General features: G+C 41.4%; 1 protein-coding gene across 2 annotated transcripts; it reads right to left on the bottom strand.

Moving 5' to 3' along the window:
• Positions 1-5,104: 5,104 nt before the first annotated feature.
• khnyn (KH and NYN domain containing) lies at positions 5,105-20,785 on the bottom strand. Of its 2 annotated transcripts, none has more exons than XM_071898770.2 (9): positions 20,550-20,785; positions 18,426-18,702; positions 17,683-17,817; positions 14,687-16,614; positions 14,272-14,402; positions 13,036-13,132; positions 12,187-12,294; positions 7,867-7,968; positions 5,105-6,944 (listed from the first exon to the last, which is right to left on the bottom strand). In XM_071898770.2, the coding sequence occupies exons 2-9, from the start codon at positions 18,663-18,665 to the stop codon at positions 6,563-6,565; spliced, it is 3,123 nt and encodes a 1,040-aa protein (XP_071754871.2). In that variant the 5' UTR covers positions 18,666-18,702; positions 20,550-20,785; the 3' UTR covers positions 5,105-6,562. The 2 variants fall into 2 exon arrangements, with proteins under 2 accessions (XP_071754871.2, XP_071754872.2); XM_071898771.2 differs by lacking the exon at positions 20,550-20,785 and adding an exon at positions 19,292-19,461.
• Positions 20,786-21,594: the final 809 nt, after the last annotated feature.

Raw genomic sequence — 21,594 nt, 5'->3', positions numbered from 1 at the left:
GAAATACTTATACTGTATATAGCAAAGTCATAAGTTGTGTTAAATCCCATTATACACTGACCCAAGCTGTAAAAAAGTGTAAAGCTGTAACAATGTTTCATCCTGGTTATTGACCTTTGTGGCAACTTTATGCTGATAATGTGTTTATTTATACTTATAACTACCAACATTATCTTCAAAAACAATCGTTTTAAAGGTTTGATAACTGTCAAAGTCCAGGGCATTGGTAATTATTGAGAGCAATAGAAATACAAATTTAAATGTAAAATTGTCATAGACAAAAGTGAAATGGTTATTCAGTGTTTTTATTTCCACCTCACGAATGTAAAACACATTATGTTTGTTTTAATAATTGTAATTTGTAAAATGGAAAAGTATACACAAACTGCATCTTCCCTTTAGTCTGCCATTTACTCTGCTTCTGTGGACCGCCTGGTGTTGCCCTGGTGTTTGCATATCCACTGACACACCTGTATGCGTACTCAGACACACACACACACACACACACACACACACACACACACACACACACACACACACACACACACACATATGCACACAAACACACACACACCTTAATTTTGTGCTCTCCTATTGTTTCCGGTGTTTATACTCTCTCATGCAATGTAAAGCACTTTGTACTGATTTTTTTTTTTTTTGTTAAAAATGCTTAATAAATGAATTTGAATTGATTTAAATGACTTCACACTGTAAGTGATAAAATTAAAATTGTTTAAATTCCATTTCCTAAAATTCTTTGATTGTCAAAACTGAAGTGACAGAAAACATTAATTTGGATTGGAGAGCTAAAAAGGCAGATTATTTTTCTACTAAGTGGAAATGTGTCTGGAATGTTTTTTTCACAAAGTAATGCTTGTGCTTTTCTGAATGGAGAAACTTTGAATGTGTTTGAAATGTCATTATGTTTTCAATAATTATTGATGTGTTAATATAGTTAAACGATAGCTTGCTATCTACATCTAAACCTAGATTTTGTGTTGCTTTGTTTAGAGAGCATTTTAATATTTAATACATGAGTGCAAATATACATAAAGCTAAAATAAGATTTTTATTGAATGAAATAGTTTAATCAAAAGTGTGTTTCTGCTTTTTATTGTGTTACAGATATACTATTGGAATAAATAAAACATATCTTAAATAAAATGCAAACTCTTCAGTCCTTTTCATTAGAAAAATGAAAATACACAAGATTTATCAGCCCAAAAAATAATAAAATGTATTAAAAGTTTCATTTGTTTAAAGGTAATCTATGTAACTATTTTCGCTTGAATCTAGCCTACAATCTTCTCAGTATGTCAAAAGATATAGTGGAAAGAAACTTCTACTTCATTCATCCCCCATTTGGTGTGTTGTTGTGCCCTGTATTCAGCTCAGTGTATTTTCCCCTGTAGCTGGAGCCCCTACCACCTCTTACAGCCGTCCAGGCTCAATCAGCTCGGCCAAATATGCAAATTATGGTGGAGGAGCAGCCAGTTGTGAGAAAAACCCCAATATGCCTCCAGCAAGGTCAGAAACAAGAATAAACATTGGTATTGCTATTGAAAGGAGGAACCTGAGACAGACCAAAGGAATTGAAGCTGATGTTGAGTTGGCCGCTTTTCTCCTAGATAGGCATGCTAGTGATGCGCGGGTCAATCCGAAACCCACGGGTCCCGCGGGGTTAATCCGCGGATGGGGCAGGTTAGGGTCGATTGAAGATGATATTGAGAACGGGTCGGACGGGTGCGGGTCAAATGGGCTACACACACACACAGTATACACACACTGGCTACGCATTCTACAACCGAACTCACTTCCTGAAAATTCAGGTATTGACTACCGAATTTGAGTCCGATTAGTGTGTACCAGAACCGGACTGGACAACTGGTTGTTACGTTAAGTACGGCGCGACACTCGTTACGTTACGTAACATTATCACTGTTATTTTGAAAGAGAAGGTAAGTGTTGTGAGACATTCTCAAATTTTCTGTTCAGTTCTTCTGTCCCGGCCCGGTCCAAACGTCAGCGTTAAAAGTATCAAGTTCATGCAGAGGAAAAAGAGAAAATGACGCCGCTGTCAGTGGCGGTTTATTAAGATCTTATGGATAAATTGACGCCTCTGGTTACTGGTGTTACTGGTGTCAAGTAAACAGGCAGTGGTAGCCGCCATATTGGTCTGAAGTAAACGTTACTATGGTTACAGACATTCTTTACAACCATCGCGAGATCGGAGGAGTGGAGTGACTCCTGTTACCTGTACATACACAGTCCTGTAATTTTATTTTTAATTTTTGAATTAAAATTTTTAATTTTTGAGACACAGCCTAAACTCTGCTCTGCTCCAGTGTGTACCAGACATACGCGAATTCACTCTCATTCATAAATTCGGTTGTCACTACCGAATTCTAGACTAAATTTCAATAAGTTGTCAATAAGGAGTCTTTGGAAAATGACCTGGCCTCCTGAACTATTTTTTTTTTTTCGACTTGCGAATCGGTTTCGGGTCGTTGTTTTACATGTATGAAAATGGGTCGGATATGTGGATGTGTCAGATCGGGCGGTCGCGGGTTGAAAAAAACCTGACCCTCACATCACTAAGGCACAATTTGCACTATATAATGTTTGTTATCTGGACTATTGCTATTGGGGAAACTAGTCTAGCCTTGCTAACTAGCTAGGTCTAACACCTCATTTCCATTACTCATTATGATGTGTTTCCCTTAGGCAAACTTTATGAGCTGTTATGCTAACCGTGGCTGAGCTTAGCTGACTGATTTGCTGCAGAGAGACGAGAGAGGCTGATATTAGCTTGTTGGTGGCCTTAAGTGCCCTTCCAGGCCCGGTCAGTAAAATTTAATACGGTTGGAAGATAAGGAGGAAGTAAGGCGTGCTGGGTCACATTTCCATATGTGTACAGAGAGGGAACGTGGGGTGAGGGAAGAAGGAAATATGTGCTGAAGATCGAAATATCAAGTGCAACAGATAGTAAGGAAAAGAAGGGCCAGAAACAATAACAGCTGAAAAAGGTAAAATTCTACTTAGAAGATATTCAACATATAAAAGCCTGGTATTAATTTACCTTGATGCCACCACAATGTGATCTTTCCTGGTTAGTAAAGCGCACTTTCCTTATAGTTTGCATGAGGCAAATGGGGACACATAGACACTGGCATGTGGTCACCAACAGACACAAAGGGCTACCAGACTACAGATTTAATGTAAAGCTATTTTTTAAGTTGTCGTCAATTAGTTCCTCAGGCTACTTGAAGACACAATGTAGACCAACTCTGATTAACCTGACAACATAAAGATATTTTACAAGACTAGAAGACTGGATGCAAATTACTTTTGGATGGTGTAATATGAGCACAGCAGCCTAAAGTTTAGAGAAGCTGGTTGGTGACTGTAAGGTCACCAATAGAGGCTTTGCAGTTGTGCCATAAATCTCTTAGCAGCCACATCTGGATCCATCCAGGATTGGATTATTGGCTTTGTTATTTAGCTAACCAGCCAGCAGGCTAATTTAGCAAAGCAGCTGTTAACATTAACAACACTGGCTGATCTTTGCTGCCAGGTGATGTCATCACCTGTTGTACTCTGTGGAAGATGACATCACCTGGCACCAAAGGTCAGCCAATAACAGATGGCAATTTCAGTAACATGCCTTTTACCCTTAGATGTCAGACTTTACACAGATTTGGGATTGGGGTTTCTTTAACATGTACTACTAGCCACTACAACGCTAGCTTCTACTACTGTTAGCTAAATCAGTTGTGTTTACAACAGTGATGGTTATTCAACCAGACACATTAGCTAGCTAACCAGCTAACATTATCGAAACACAAAATCAACTAGATTTATCAGTGGCAACATAATCAGTTCCCAGTCAAAAACAGCACAGAAATTAACCATGTATATTGAATTCTGTTGAAACGGCCAAGTGAAACACAATCAGCTGTTCTCAGACACTGTCGCCCAAGAGATGAGGACCTCCAACATGGCCGCCAGACGTCCCAGGTTTCTCCCAAGTTCTCCACTAGAGCTGCTCACTAGCAAACAGTGGAAGGCTGTGGTTGTGCTGGGCAGCTCCCTGGGGTGAATGTGTGTTTTTCTTACTGCTTTTGTTGTTCAGATGGAGAGGAAGATGGAAGAGAAGTGGATGAACAAGAACATCAAAGTTGGATGGGGAAAGACGCCGGATGGAAAAGTCTTCCATAAAGACGAAGATAAGAAGAATACAGTTTGCAGGTAAAGAGGGAACCTGTTTGTCTTGCTTAAGTACATTCTTACAAATTCATATAACAATATTGGAATAATGTAATCTTAGGTAATCTTTGGTTTGATTACTGTTTTTTTAATGAATAATTTTCTGTAATGGATTTTGATTTGACTAACAAATAGCAACAAATCATTTCCCAGACATTTTCATGGTGGGACCCAGCAACAGTTGTTTTGTTTAGATTTTCGGTTTAGTTTATTTGCCCATACAAATGATTTAAAACGAAATCAAAAACTGTTTATTTGTTCCAGGCTGACTGAACAAGAAGTGCACAGTGAAACGCTCATGGGAAAGTAACTCACTAAAAGATTCTGTTGTAGATGCCAAAAAATCCTTTTCTGGTGATATACAACCCTTTTCGTTGAGAGTGTATCATGCTTCACAACACAATATTTACAAGACAACAAAGCAGAATACATCCAATATTGACCTACAATATTGACCTATATGTATCACGATTCCATGTAAATAAATACTTATATATCTCAAAACCATACTTTGGTGTTTAAGTCCTGTTATACACTGATACAAGCTTTAAAAAAGTGTGAAGTTGTAACAATTATTCATTTTAAATTTGCATTGGAGAGATAACAAGGCAGATTGTTTTTCAACAAGTGGTGTTTACAAAACTGATAATGGATTGTGTCTGCAATTCTTTATTGTGATGCATGTGCTTTTCTGACATTTGGATGGAGAAACTTTGTGAAATTTATTTTAAATTTCATGATTATTCGTTTAACATAGTTAAATGATGTCATGATGTCATATAAATGATGATACATGAGTGCAAATATACATAAAGCTAAAATAAGTCTTTTTATGGAATGAAATTGAATCAAGAGTTTTATTGTGTTACAGATATATTATTGAAATAAAATAAAAAAGATATCTTAAATAAAATGCTTCTTTCCTTTTCATTAGAAAAATGAAAATACACAACATTTATCAAACAAAGAATATCAATCAAGAAAAACAGTTTAAAAAGACACCAAAGTTTCACTTGTTTATAGGTAATCTTTGGAAGTTTTTTTTTTTAACTTTAATCTATCCTACAATCTTCTCAGCATGTCAAAATCTACTGTATTTGTATAAGGCTGTTTGAGGGTGGGGTGCATTCATCTTTGCGCCTGCAGAGGGTGCTATTTCACCCAAATCTTACATAGTATAGCTTAAAACACAAGGATGGCAGCCTCCTGGAATGACATGAGCTGTTCTCCTGGCTCATCCCACAGTGCAATACACAACCAGCATTCGCACTGCCTCATCCACTCTATTCAAACTGATAAGCTCAGACACGCAGTGATGTTTGGATGTGCTGAGCTGTCTCGGGTTCCTGCACATTTCTGATCAGATTCCATAGATTTTGCAGTTTTTTGAGTCTTCCACGACAAAGAAAAGCAAATTCCACTACTCTTACTTAACTTTCCTCTCAAAACAGGATGTCCACCGCATCGCAAGAAAACAGTCAGTGTTTGATATATCATATTGAAGTGTTTTGTGTCAGCTAATGTTGACCACATGCAATATTCTAATGTACGAATTAATGACCATTTATCCACGACGGACACCTCATACTGCACATGGCAGCGACAGTACGATGTAAGAGGTTGGGCTTTTAGGCGTTTATCTGTCACTCTTATCCAGACTGACTCCATATGAATGAGCAGGTAGGGGTTCAGTGTGCCGCTGAAGGCCGTGTTGAGAGGACACAATGACTGTTGTGGGGCTCAAACTTGTAAACTTTTGGTTTCAAGACAGTCACTAACTACTTAATCGCTGGGCTACTTCATGTGCCATAATGGCAAGTTCTGAAGCTGATACTGGTGTATGCAGTCTCACAATTCCAGACTTTCCCATAACTTTTTAGTGATTTTTTTTTGTAGTTTTCAAATACTTTAAAGGACCTAGAAATTGCCAAAAAATGATTTTCCATACTGTGTGGGAACCCTGTGTCTACATGTGGCAGTTAAACAGTATAGATAGTGTGGATTTCTGTCTCTCCAGTGAAAAAAACAATGTTCAGGCCTCCTTTATTTCCACATTTTTCTATTTTCAATTCTTTCTACTGTATCAGTGTGGAATATAAAACACACACTGTTCATTCATTTATATCATGCACTTATAAAATGCTAAAACAGAGGTAATGAAGTAAGCCTGATCGTTTTTTTCAGATCATTTTCCATCACTGATTGCCATGCTCCACTGGTTCTGCGTGCCAAAACAGCCTTTCTAACTGGATGAACTCATGTGTCTTTTTACCCCCCCACCGATAAAAATATATTTCTAGTCCCTCTGCTGCTCCAAGATGAGGTCGGACAGCGAGTTGATGTCCGTCTCTGCGGGGTGGCTCTGCAGCACCAGCGTCACCATGCTGTCCTGACCCGGAAAAACTTGACAGAGGCGCTCTCTCAGCCTGGCCGTTTCCTCCGGGCTCCTCACCGCGGGACCCCCGGCGCCCTGCTGCCTCTGCTGGTGTCCCGTCCCCGCGTGCCCCCCCCTGCCCTGCCCTCTGCCCTTCCCCCGGCTCCCTCCGGCCTCCGGCTCCACAGCCCCCCCCAGTGTTCGGTCGCGGAAGTGCAGGACCTCGGTCTGGGAGCGTGGAGGTTTGAAGTGGGGGATGGCGGAGGCTACGCCGGCAAAAGTGTGGTTTCCTGGGTCAGGAGGCCTGAGGGGAAGAAAAGAAAAGAAAATCAAAAGTAGAAGATCAACCAGCAGCTGTTATTTTTTATTCAGAGAAAATTAGGAGTATGGGATATGAGATAAATAAGTTAAGCAGTTATTTGCCTTTATTTATGCTAGACTTTGGGTTTTGTGTAATGAAGAGTGTGTGTGTGTGTTCTATTTGTTTAATCTTTATTTAACCAGGTAGGTCAGTTGAAAACATTTTTTTTTAAGGGTGACGACCAGGCGAGGGGCAAAAGGCGTCTTGAAGGGCAGAAAAAGGGATCAGAAAAAATAAAATAAAATAAACTAAAGGCAGTCAGAGAGCACAAACCTCTCCAACTTGCTGCTACACCCAAAGACATCATCCCTATCCCTTAAATGTTATGTTAAATTGGTTTCTTGACCCTGCAAACATATTCTTGGGATTAGGAATCAAGTCTCTATCTCTGTTGGTTTCATAGTTATGGTTTAAAGACGATTATCATTGAATGGCAGAAATCCCAGATCCGGATCACCACCAAAATCTAATCAGTTGTTCCTTGGCCCAAGGCCTTTCTGTCCTCCAAATTTCATGGTCGTAAATTTCTGAGATATCCTGCTGACAGACAGACAGACAGACAGACAGACAGACAGACAGACAGTCAGGCAGGCAGGCAGGCAGGCAGACAGACAGACAGACAGACAGGCAGGCAGGCAGACAGACAGTCAGGCAGGCAGGCAGGCAGGCAGACAGACAGTCAGGCAGGCAGGCAGGCAGGCAGGCAGACTTAACAGGTGAAAACATGAGGCAATAACATTAGGCAGAGGTAAAAATATACAACAACACATGCCTTACTTGCTTACACATGCCTTACTGACTTAGTATGGGTGTATGCGTGTGTGTGCGTGTGCGTGTGTGTGTGTGTGTTTGGTGTTCATAATACCTGTGCTTTAAGTGTAGGAAGTCATCCAGGTGAGGCCCTCCTCTCCCCAGAGGGTCGTCCGGCACCATGAAGTGATCCCCGACAAACGTGTACTGAAGCAGTCTGGGGAAGCAACAGCACATCATGATTTTCCCCGAACCAATCACTAGTGACTGAAGTATCCGGCCGTTACTTAAGTGACACCAATGCCGGGCGTATTTGCTTTACCAAGAATGAAGAATGATGAATGATGATATTTTATCAAAATCGATGGAAAGTGGTGTCATACCTAAAGATTTTAAAACAGCGAGGGTTATCCCATTGTTTAAGTCAGGTGATCCTCAGTCTTTCAATAACTATCGCCCAATCTCTGTGTTGCCATGTTTTTCAAAAGTCCTTGAAAAAATGATATACAAGAGAATGCTTAAACATTTGAATGAACACAACATCTTGTATAATCACCAGTATGGTTTTCGCCAGAATCACTCTACTGACCTTGCCTTGTTACAACTAGTTGATAAAATGTATTCAGCTTGGAATAACCATGCTTAACCATATGCTCTTGGAATTTTTCTAGATCTATCCAGAGCTTTTGACACTGTCAGTCATGATATTCTACTTGACAAACTGCACTTTTATGGCTTTTGTGACACCACATATAGGTGGTTATACAATTATGTTCTTGATCGTGTTCAATATGTCTCTATAAATGAATATTCATCTACTAAGGAACAAATATTATGTGGGGGTCCCACAGGGTTCCATTCTGGGACCCCTGTTATTCCTTGTATATATTAATGACCTAACTGCTGCATCACCAAATTTATTGCCTCTTTTGTTTGCGGATGATACAAATTTGATTTTGTCAAGACATAAACTCACTTACTGGTGAGGCAAATGAAGGCCTGACTAAAATCTCCACTTGGTTTAAACTCAACAAATTATCGCTAAACGTGAAGAAATCAAATTTCATTATATTTACAGGAAAAAATAAGAAATATTATAGATCTACTGCTAAATTAAGTAGGGGTCCAAGCACGTAGTGCTGGAACCCTATCGTATTTGCTGGAATTATTCTGCTTCTTTCTTTCTTTCTTTCTTTTTCTCCGCTAAAAGTATCTGCAGCTCAGAAACCGTAAGTCCTACAGCAGCCATATTTGGCAGGTGGGCTCCTACGGCCCACCAGTACTCAGGTAAGGCAGCCCATGCACATTGGCCAGATGGTGGCGCTATAACAAGCAACTTTACGTTTTGGCCAATAACTTCTGAACCGTGTGGCGTAGTATTGTGTTCCTAGAGTCTTTGGAATGTGCCGAGTCCAACCCATATATCACTTTCAATGTCCACCATATTGCATTGTCCGCCATTTTGAATTATTTAAGAAACACTTTTTTCACAACTCCTCCTAGGCCATTCATCCAATTCACATGGAACTTGGTGTGGAGAATCTTGGGACAGTCCTCTTTCAAAGTTATATAAAGGTTATTGATAGGTCAAATGGTTTGGCTTTTATCGACCAATAAACTTTTAACGAAACATGCCATACCACTAAATTGGCCATAACTAGTGGCCGCTACAAATGCAAAAAGTTCATATCTTATAATTGACTGCATAGATTTATATGAAAATTTTTACACATGTTCTAGGATGATGTCCAAGTCGATCCATGAAATTATTGATGAAAGTGTGCGTGGCTTATTGCATAATAACCAAATCTTCATTGGTATTAAAGTCACAACTTCAAAAATTCATAAAAAATCTGCTGTATGTCCTAGAGAGCTGAAATTTTCAGGACATGTTGGCTGAAGTGAGATAAATCTTTCGTACACTGGTACCTACCCCCGATTCTGAAGTCGCCCCCCCTCTGTTTATAGCAAAAACTGACTGTGATCCCACAGTGTTGTCCTCCTAAACCGTACGTTACAGGAAAAAAACAACCTGATTTTTGAAATCGCCATACATTAATTAGTAAACAGCCCAAATGATATCTTGAAAACTGAGCGCACAGTAGATGGAAATGTGCAGCTGCAAATAGTTTGATAAATTGACAATGTGATATGTTCAAGATAGTTTGATCAATCTTCATCAAACTAAATACAAACAATGTCTGGACTGTCAAGATGATGTCTGTAAAGCCATGTGTAAATTGATTAATGTGGCGCGCTAATACAGTTATAATATTCTTTCTGAGGCTTTCAATATGGTTTGGACTAGCACCTGTGACCTGTCACTTGTCCCTTTGTTTTGTTTCCCCACTGTGGTACACCAAAGTGGAAGTTGGCAGAATGGTAAAGCTCAGGTCTTTGGGCCACAAGGTAGTGAGTTCAAGCTCCTGATGAACTGTGACCATTTTGAAGTTTCATAAAAAGTACATCAACATTAAATCACACAGTGCAGAAAACTCAAAGCACGTGTTTAACAACATCACTGATTGGGGTGTGGCCAGACCTTTCAACCCATAGAGATCAGTGCAGCAGCAGTTTTCTGGCCCATGTGACTTAGTATTCTTTTATTCGTTAATGGAGAGCACTACAATGTTCTATAAAGTGATTAGCACTGTCAGTCTGTCAATCATAGGCTGCAGTATCACACTACTTCTCCCTTTAGTTAGTTTCTCCTCACTAAACCTATAACAGCCATTTGACTCAGTAGGTAAAGCATCAGCCTTCATGTGGAAGGTTGTGGGTTCAAATCCAGTCTTGTTCTTTCCAAAGTTGTTAGTCATCAAGGACAAGTAATAGAAAGTTTGGCCGTTGTAAACAACTCCAGCAATGTGGTTGCAATGAAAAGATTAACTTGACAGAAGTCACGGGTCAACACAAAAGCCGCTGTTAGACTGCATGTTCGATCTTCACAACATGTCAGTTTGTGTGTGTGTCTTTCTACCTTCTGTAATGTTTTGTCTATCTGTCTGTCTTTTCAAATTGTGCTTGGACCCTGCAATTGCCGCTTGCGGCTATATTTATTGATGAACATGAAATTTTACAGGTACAGTCAACCAAATTCCTTGGTGTCTTAATTGATGAAAAGTTAAACTGGAAAGATCACATACATGTAGTCTGTAGAAAAGTGGCAAGATCCCTTGGTATCATCTGCAAAATCTCTCCAATGGTTCAGCAGTCCTGTCTACTAACTCTGTATTACAGTTTCATTTATCCATATCTGTTATATGGCAATACTGTATGGGCCGCTACATACCCCACCTCTCTTTATAGAATTTTCATTTTACAAAAAAAATGTGTTAGATTAATTACTCGCTCTAACCGCCATGAGCCTTCAGCCCCAGGGTTAGGGTTAGAAAGATCTATTCTGCCTTAATTACCAAGTACACACATACAGCACTAGACACAGCAATAATATTCATCTCCCTTTTTTCTGTTCGTCCCATTGCCAGTTTTCAATTCGGTACAGAGGAGCACAGCTTTGGAATAAGTATATGTCCAATTTAAAATCAGCAACATCTCTCCAAAACTTCAAATATAAGATAAGGTCCACTCTAATCGAGCAGTCGCATTAATCCACACACACTCTCACATCCACACACACTCATACACTCATCACACTTTATACTGATTAATCACTTCTAAAATATCTAGTTTACTTTAATTAGTATTTTCATTTGATTTGTATTTAATTTTGTATTTTAATTTTTTTCCCTTTTTTTATTTATTCTTTTACTTTATTTATTTTTTAATTTATTTATTTTTATCTTCTACTATCTTGTTTATTTGTACTTCTACTATCTTGTTTTATATTTTGTAATTTCCTTGTTTTGTTATTGTTTAGGTGGGATACACCATAAGCCCCTTGGGGTTTCTTAATCTCACCTGGACAATTGGCTCTGATTTGCTGTATTGTTCTTTTCTTTTGTTCTAGTGTGCAAAAAAATAATAATAAATAAATAAATAAATAATGTCGGTTGTTTTGACAAAAATATCATCTTTGCAAAGACAATAAGGTTTTGTGTAACCAACATAAGGTTTTATGTTGGTTAAGGGGTGATTTCAACAAATTTTATTCTGCTGAAACACCAATGAAAAACCGTTGCAGGAACGGTTCAAACGTTAGTCCCGCCCGCAAAGGCTCTGATTGGCTCGACTGACTGTTGACTAGAGCGACACCAGACTCTGAATCGCTCGACAAAATCTGTAGAGTGGGCGGGACGCGGTTCAGGAGTCTGGAACCAGGCTGGATTCAACCTATAGCCAGTCCACATTTGCTGTTCTAAATGCCCAGTATCAGCTAGGTCTTTCCCAGGAGAAATCCTCTGGCAGTAAGGATGTTATGCATTTTACGCAGCAAAACCTTTTGTTGTGTTTTGCTATTCTTGCCTTTCTCTACCTCTTTTTGATGATATCCTTCCATACGTGGGACTCATCCAGGAGGTCTCTCAGGTTGTCGTTTGTTACGATCACTCCATCTGTCTCCTGTGCAAGCCGTAGCATGAATCTGTGGGGGGGGGGGGGGGGGGGGCGGTGAAAGGTGAGAGAGATGAAGGCAACAGGGAAACAAGCTAAAATCTTTAATCTTTTTATTATCTATTTGTCGCTTTGTCTCTTTATCTCTTTACAAAATACAATGAAAGTTATTTGTCCGGGCTTAAATGCTGAGAGAAAAGAGGTATTTTGAATGAAATAGACAATAAACATGAATTGCCTGCAACTAGATGAACTTAACATGAGCACAACAATAACAGTGAACACAAGTTAGTGAACACAACCAGTTCATAATGTCGCTTGAAGACAAACAGATCTGTTTTCACTTGAGTTTGCGCTCAGCTACCAACAATTATATAATTGTTGGACCATATGAAAAAAAAAAATGTTTTTTAAACATGCATCTATTCAGGGAAAGTTGACTGAGCGCACATGCAACAGATGCATGCACGTTCACACCTGGAGCTGCCCGGCACAACCAATCCTCTACTGTTGGCCACTTAGCAGTTTCACTGGAGCAGCTGAGAGTTAAGTGCCTTGCTCAATGGCACCTTGACAGTAGTTTGTTGAGGGAAAGGAGAGTGTTTCTCCCTCACTTTCCCCACACAGATTTGCCCAGCCAATCAGGGAACTGAAATCAGCGACCGTCCCATCACAAGCCTGCTTCTCTAACCTCTATACCGTCCTGCTATAACAAGACAGTAGCAGTGCACTGACTGTCATTAGATGTTTCTGAGCAGTCGTCGTTTCTAACCTGTCGTCGTACGCGTTGATCCTCTTGCCCTGCACTTCTCTGGAGGGGGTGTAGGAGAGCAGGCCCAGCGTCTGCAGCTCAGTCAGATAGCGCTGCTCTGAGGGTCGAAACAAACAACAGCATGTTTTGGGTGAACAAGAGGAAAGCACACCTACACCCACATGCATGTATGCACACTTCCACTGAGGCTTCACGCTGCAGCTGAAAGCGCCCCGATGCGACTTGTGTTTGAACATTCAAATCATAATAAGTCAGTGTTGCCGTGGCAATAAGTAAATCTTACATCATTCACCTGAGACAATTTCTGTAATTTTGGTTCCCACGGCAGCTTGGCTGAACAGCGTTAGCATGGAAGACAACGAGACACAAGAATGGGAAGAAAGAGAAACAGACGCCTTGATTCAGCCAAAACTGCCAGGTGCATACTGTGACCAAAATGTGTTGGAAACAAGTGGGAAAGTAGGTACAAAACCGAAAATGATGCCGTTTGTTATTGTTACTCTGCTGCGCGATGTCTCTTCGACATCGCTGTCAGGTCATATTGGTATCAGATATGTTGCATCCTAGAATAGATATGAATAGATATGAACAGCCATCCAAACAAATCAAATATGAGCTGATTCAGCAACTGAACATGAAGGCCTGCGGTGTGAATGTACTCACACAAACTCTTTCTCTCATTCACACACACACACACACACACACACAGGCACATAAGCACACATGTATGCCTGCATGGAAGCATATAAGCACTCATCTGATTTTAAAACCCCACTCTGCAATCCACAAGTATAACAAAAGCTAACAAAAGGTAACCATGCCATGTTTTTCACATCATTCAAAATATTTAACAAAGGTTTTGATACATAGCAGTAAGAGGTAGCTAATCAAGGGTTAAATGAAGCTGTAAAACGCTGGGTTACAATTTCAATGTTTGTAAAAACTGAATAAAATAGTGACTATGGTTAAGGCTGAAAATGCTTATTTTCCAGTGACAGGTCAATCAATTAAAGAAATGATGTGAAATGTTAGAAGAAGCTGTATTGGGGCTTAATTGATCGTTAATGCAAGCAAGCACATACAGACACACTCCTCCGCACACATATACACACAGACAAATGTGTGCGCACATAAATATATACGTATATGTATCACTTGTACGCCACATGAAAACTATTATTATAATACATATTAGCACACACATAAAAGCCACATGTGTACAACAGTAAGTGTCACCTTTGATCTTGGGGTCTCTCTTCTGCCTCCACTGCGGCAGCAAGGCGCTGATGCTACGATGTCCTCGGTTCCAGAAGTGCTGGACGGCCAGAGCGATTCCTCGACAGGAGAAGAAATGGCCCAAACCGTGACTGTGGAATACATGGAGCAGCGTATGAGGAGTTGTACAACAAAATGAGAAGTCCACTACAGAACCCTTTAAAGGATAGTGGGTAACATCACTTGTTCACTTGTATCACTTTTAAAGACTGGAATTTTTACATTATTTTATTTAGATATTGAGTGGAGAACGTTAAAGTAATAATTGTGGCATTTTCATCGAAATAAATCTCCATCACATAAAATACAGACGGCAGAGTAAATTCTAAATAAATTCACAATACACAATTCTCCCATCCTTTCCTGCGGTCCTCACCTCATGGCCACGTTGCTCCCGTCAATGATGATCATCCTCAGCCCCGGCTTTTCAGGCTCGTCGGTCAGCTGGAGGTCAAAGGGCATTTGCAGGCCCTCCAGGAAACGCTGCTCCCCTGTCACCACCACCCCTGCCGAGGTGGTTGGGAAACCCTGTCTCTGTCTCACTCTGGTGGGGGACGAGTCGCTCCCGGCGGGATGGGGCCTTACGGCGGCGGGAAGAGGCATGATGTAGGTGGGTGGTGCAACTTGGGGGGGTTGTTTTGGGACGTTGCTGTGTGGTGGATTGGAGGTGTACGGGGTGTGGGTGCTTTGTTTGGGGGAGAGATTGGTAAATGGAAGATCTAGGGTGGGGGGATAAGTAGGGAGGGGCGGCCCTCTGACTTCAGGCAGGATGGTTTGGTGGTTTGTTGGTAGCTGTTTGGGGTGGGACTTCGTATTCCATGGAAAGAAATCTAGTTCTGCAACAGGTGCGGTTTGGTTTGGCACATCTACTCTTCCTCTCTCATCTGTTTCTCTCTTTTCTTTACGGCTTTTTCTCTCCACCCTATGTTCTCGCACCTCGTTCCCTCTTCCCGTCTCGTCCTCTCCTGCTCCGGCTCTTCTCGCCTCTCTCTCCAGCACCACATCGTCCACCTCTCTCGGCCCCTCTCTCGCCGGGTCCGTTCTGCCGGTCTCTGACTCCCTCTGCAGCTCCAGGAGCAGCTGGTGGGTGGAGAGGTCGGGCCACATGCCGTAGACCTCCGCTACCTTCTCCTCTGTGTAGCCGCAGCTGGTCGCAGCTCTCTTCAGCACTCCCAGGACAAAGTCTTCCTCATTTCCTCCCTCCCACATCTCTTTCCCCCTCTTGCTCTCTCCTTCTCCACCCTCCTCTCCCTCGCCAACTCTTCCCATCATGTTTCTCGCTTCCTCTCCCATCCCTCCATTACTACTCATCGCATTCACTCCTTTACCTGTCCCTCCCGTCCCGCCTTCCCCCTCTCTGTGCTCTGTCTCGCAGGGGCGGTTCCGATTCTGGCCAATCCGGTCTTGATTTATCTGGTCTTGGTCCCTCCGGTTCGGTTCTTTCCGCCCCTGGTGTTTCTGATCCCGATCGCTGCGGTCCTGTTCCTGCTGAACCAGGTCCAGTATCTTCGAGGCCTCTTTGGGTCCCGTTCGGGCGAGGACCCGCCGCACCACGTCCTCCGTATACCCCATCGCCGTGAAGAACTTCAACAGGAGGCAGAACTCCTTCTTGCTTCCCACAGACAGCAGCAGCTCCCCTTCTTCCTCCCCCTCCTCCTCCTCTTCCTCCTCGATCTCCAACTTTTCCAACTCCTCCGGCTGCCCCTCTTCTCCCACCTCCTGCGGGGAATGCACCCGTCTTTCCTCGGCACCCTCTGCCCTCCTTCGGGTGCTCGCAGAGGTGGAGGGAGACTGGAGGAAGGGGTCGCTGGCTGCCATATCTGCTCCCAAACCTCCGGCCATCCCATCGTCCCACCTATCAGTATTGTTCGAATGCCCAGGAAGTGTGTATGTAGTGGAGGAGGGAGTGTCCCATCTATCCCCTGATTCCCCGCCTAATCTGGTTCCTGCAATTCCCTCTATCAGTGTTTTGTATATTCTCTGGCTGTTGTCTGCTCCCTCTGCAGCAGAGTCTCCAGGGTCCGGGCTTGAATTTAGCCCAGATTCCCTCACCAAATCCAGCAGGATTTCCTTCACCAACCCTGGCAGCACCAGAAGATCCAGGATGTGCCTGTCCTCCCATTTCTCCACGAGGGATTTGAAGGCCCGTCGCGAATCCAGGGATTCGCCCGAGCCTCTGTCCCCAGACTCGGTGCGCCGGCCCTGGGTGCCCTCGTACCTGTCCACCAGGTCTGTGATGAGGGAGTAGGCTCGCACCACAGGCTCCGTCAAACCTGAAATAAGCAGGAATCCTGGAGAGCCAACCTGGTTTGGTGAATGGAAAACAGGGTGACATAATTTTAATGCAATAAATAAAAAATAGTGCTTGAAACTCGAAATTGAAACAAAATTCCTCCCTCTCTTTAAATGTAACCTTCAATTAAACTTCCCTACAACTTAATGTGGGTACTTCCCTTGCCTCTATTACTTCGTACTGTATTACTCCATAAGGGATGTAACATATTTTTTACTGATGACGTAATAATAATATTGACTAATAATGTAATTTCTTGTAAGAATAATACGAATGTAATCACAAGACATCACATTATTAGTCAATGTTATGTTATGACATAATCAGTTAGAATGTTACACCCTGTATGAGTGGATTTGGAGTGAGTGAAACTACGTTGACTTTAAAAACTCTGGTAGCACAGCGCTGTTGTAACTAAGAGAATCACTGAACAAAACATTTAATTCATCTGTTGACTTTAGCCGCTACAGTTAGAAAATCACCGAGCTACTTCCTGTTGTGTGAATGCACAGCACACCAGCCTCCAGTTGGTTGGTGTTTGTTTGACTTCTACCGTAGTACCTGGTGTATTAGCGCACACTGGATTTCCCTTATGGGGCTCTTAAGGCTCTGCGGCACCTAAACAGTGCATAACGCGTAATTCCCCTAAGCTCTGTGCATGGAAAGAAAGTGTCATACACAACGAACGCACACACACACACACACACACTCATACACAGAGCCTGGCCCTTATAGATTATTATTAATAATTGCTAGTTAACACTAAAAATGATTAAAATAAATACCTCATTGTACCAGAGGCAATGTGACGCAGCAGAGCAACCTTGTGGGTGTTTTTACATTGCACATTAAAATAAATCAATCAAATCAATGTGTATCCATGATCCTGTAGTTAAAACGATCTAGTTAATTAATTCAGTACCAGTTAATATAGCCTACACTTCCAAACCCTGCATGCAACCACACACCACAAAGACGGAGTCTGTGTAGCAGGTTTGTGAGGAAAAGCCCAACTCCTTCATTTGTGAAATGAACTATCTTATCAGTCTAAATTCAACCTAAAGATACAACCCACTTACCACTATATGTGCCGAGGTGTTTTTGATCAGGCAGTCCATGAACAGCCCCCTGGCTCCACAGAAGACACAGTGAAGGACCCCAGGATAGGAAACCTCCTGCTGCTGCTCCTGGTTCACCAATCCTTTTACAAACAACTGACAGAGAGAAATATTATTATTGTTATTATTAGTAGTAGTCGTAGTAGCAATATTAGCATTACTATTAGTCAATTCTGGAAAATAAATCGTTAGCTCATCATCATTAAATCATCATACAATATCTCTAAAATATGGAGGATGAAGTTTGTAAAAGTGTTAAAACAAGGACTTTAGTTATCGACTTATCTTTAAAAAGTGACACCATTTGTTTTAGTTTTGTGCTATCAGTTATTTTCGAACAACAGCTGTTGAAATTCTTCAACTGTTGCCTGAAACTCATCAATCAATATTTAAAAACCCTAGATGATTCGGTTCTCAAAAATGTTACTGCTTTCTAAGTACATAAGAATAACATTATTATTACATTATTACATTATTATAAAGGAGCAGCAAGAGCAAAGGCTAAGGAATGGGTGGTAAAATTATACATCTTTAAATAACTTTAGTAGCCTAGTATGTAATAATATACTTTATGGTTATACTGGTTGTTAAGGACACACTGGGTTACAACACTTGGGACAAAGTTGTCAGGCAGCATTACTCAAAGAGATGACTCAACGCTTAACTGCGTATTATAAGATAAGGAAATGATAAAACAATGTTACTTTGGCAGCTGTCACGTTGCTTCTCGGTCCTCTCAGTTTCAGCCATATCTGCCCGTCGTTACCGTTGGGCAACTCGTCTGCCCCGATCCCAAAGTTCACCCTGAATATCCGCTCCACGGAGCTGTGGAGGGAGCTCAGAGACCCTCGCAGCATCCCAGCACACGCAAACTCATCCTCCATCTCCTCCCGTTCTCCTCCTCCTCCTCCTCCTCCGCCTCCATCGCTTCGCTCACCGTCCATCCCTTGTTCTCAGATTGGTGGCAGAGGGTTGCCCATACTGCAAAAAAAAAACACATATCCTTCAGAACATGTTCACACATACTGAATGTTTAAAAAAACACCAAACAAATGGCCAAAAAATGTATTTGTCCATGTGGGTGACATTCATTCGAAACATATTTTTGGTGTCAAAAATATATTTCAGAAATACTCAAGAGTTTGTTTGTTTCCGGACCAGTAGAGAGCAGCAGGGGTGGACTTAGTGGGTTGGGGGCCCTAGGCAAAGGCAAGGACGGGACCCCCTGAATCACAACAATCACCCTTTTCAATCCATCCTTTCTATACATTACCTTCAAGTTGAGGCTCAGCTTATAGGCAGTGGTATAACATTACTAGCAACAGTTGATTCTTTGATGAAAAACAGTTGTCAACAAAACTTCTATTTCCCTCTGTCTTTTCTCTGCGCCACTTGGGTAGCTTCGCTTGCATTTTTTTATGTCTCTTGCATGGGGGTTGAAGATAGAAGATAGAATTGTGTTTTTCAGTGAGTCAATTTCTTTTAAACTGATTAAAAATAAAGTTATATTAGTTCTGTTCTTGTCTTTTGCGGGGCCCTGTGGCTGCTGGGGCCTCCTGCAGCCGCCTACCTTTGCCTCATGGTAAGATCGCCCCTGAAGACCGGGCGGCACCCAAGGGAACTGTACTGTCACCTTTTCTGTTCACGCTTTACACCTCAGACTTCGGATTCAATTCTGGGTCATATCACTGCCACCCAAAAGTCCTCTGATGATTGATTCCTCCACCGAGGGATGCGTCGCACAAGGAGGAGGGCAAGCGTCTGGAAGAGAGAACCTCGAGAGCTAACTGTAGCTCAGTGTCAGACGAAGGAGCTGGTTGTGGATTTCCGAGCACAAGAAGCCGCCGACGCCTGCTACCATCCAGGGAGAGGATGTGGAGGAGGCGCACGCTACTGTATGTATTGTACTTCCTATGTGTAAATGCTAACAATGTACAATTGCACGTCCGGGCTCATGTCTGCACATATGCTACTTCCATCTCTACATTTCACAAGGTGCTAGCGTACCATGCACATTGCAGCTCTGGAGATAATTCTGTTAAATGTGTTATTATGTTATTACATGTCCATTATATGTATGCTGCTTCCATCTGATCTGCTTGCACAGATTTGTCTGCATCCATGTGCATGACCTCTATATATTCCTGTACATACTGTATATATATTTCATATGGACACATCTCTTGTATGTTTATGTTAGTTTTATCTGTAAATGCTGACAATGTGCATTATGTAGCCTACTGTCTGTTCTCCCACCTGCACACCTGTACAGTGTGCATAGGCAGTGATGCACACGTCAACATCCACTTCAACCTGTAAATGTGTCAGTGAGGACGCTGTATCTTTATCTCTATTTACTGAAGTATTATTTGCAACCCGTTTGGCTGTTGTAATTTCTTTGTTGTGATTATTTGCTTGTATTACCTTTATTACCTTCATTTATCTTTATCTACATCCTATTCTCTGCTTCTTCAACGACCCAGTTTCCCCGCTCAGATAATAAAGTTTAATCTGTAATCTGATGCACTTGCACATATAGGCCTATGTTGTCAAAAGCGCATAGGAAGAAAATGTAGCCTATTTCCAGTGTTCAAAATGTATTTTGAACAAGTGTCACACCTACATGTAGCAGACAAAGACATTTTTGGCCACTTGTATATTTTGAAACGTATTCTACATGTGAAATGTAGCCTATTAGTTGGAAGTACGTGCAGAGAAACAGAGAGCAGATCGAGTCGCTATGTCACATCAGTAGCCTAATCAGCTTAATTCATGACTTTTAAACTCAACATAATACACAATATAATCTTTCTGTGTCGTTTTCTTACGTGATGTAGATCGGTCTGCGCCTTAAAAGTTTCGTTTCCAGTAGCCTGGTTGCATACACACACACACACACACAGAGAGAAACAGCTCACTTCACTTCAGTCTTCCGCAATCATCAACAAAAAAAACCCAGAATCTGTCCAAAGTTCAACACATGCTGTAACACCACAAACCCGAGCCGATCGGGCCTCGGAGGGAAGATAATGTTAAATATCCTGGACTAAAAGCTGAAGAAGGAAACCAGACATCACTGGTGGAAACCCGAAGACAAAACCGAAACTAAACGAAAACACGGTTTATCTCAAAGTGGGGCGGATACTTCTGGCGTCGCTGTAAAACCCTGAGAACATTCCTATGATATTCCTATAATATTCCTGTAGGGACTTAAAGTGTGTCTGTAGTACCCAGCAGTGAGCTTATAGTATCATTTTCATGCATAATGGCATAATTCTTCTATCTACCGTTGTGAAAATATAATATTCCTATAATATGCAGGGAAATGCAGTTTTTCTGTGTTATTTGTGTAGTACCCTTATGAAATGTACTATAGGAATACTATTTGTCGTCAGGGAACATAAACTATGTGTCACCCAAGTTACTTCCCTGACAAAGATATGGCAGTATATTTATTTTATTGCCTAGTCAGAGTCAAACAGGCGATAAGGGGGAATTCCGCTGACGTCAGAGGGGGTTGTTTTTTTTTTCTTTTTCTTTTTTCTTTTTTTTTTTTAAAACAAGGTAGACTGCTATACTCCGACGAATGACGGACAGACTTGAATAGAGTAAAAAAAAATATATATATATATATACTATTACAGGCCGAGCATGACAGTAAATATTTAAAAAAACGACTAGTACTACTTCCATTCAATCACATTGTTATAAACCACCCATAATAATAATAAAAAAACAGCCTATAGCCTATATACTGAAGAATCATTCAATCAGACAGGTAAGATAGCCTACATAGGGGCTACAAAAAACACAACAATTTCCTGTTGTCGCCACACACTTGCCTGTTCGCTGTGGAGTCAGGAAGCAGAAGTA

This window comes from Centroberyx gerrardi, chromosome 23 (genome assembly GCF_048128805.1).
Source record: "Centroberyx gerrardi isolate f3 chromosome 23, fCenGer3.hap1.cur.20231027, whole genome shotgun sequence".
Lineage (NCBI taxonomy): Eukaryota > Metazoa > Chordata > Actinopteri > Beryciformes > Berycidae > Centroberyx > Centroberyx gerrardi.
This window is presented reverse-complemented; position numbering and strand designations above follow the sequence as displayed.

Bases quoted from the DNA above. Each gene is read 5' to 3' on its own strand.
- khnyn (XM_071898770.2), bottom strand. From the start codon at position 18,665: ATGGACGGTGAGCGAAGCGATGGAGGCGGAGGAGGAGGAGGAGGAGGA. The intron at 16,615-17,682 runs GTAAGTGGGTTG...TCACCAAACCAG, and splicing joins ACACCTCGGCACATATAGTG to GTTGGCTCTCCAGGATTCCT. The intron at 6,945-7,866 runs GTATTATGAACA...TCTTCCCCTCAG, and splicing joins TTCCTACACTTAAAGCACAG to GCCTCCTGACCCAGGAAACC.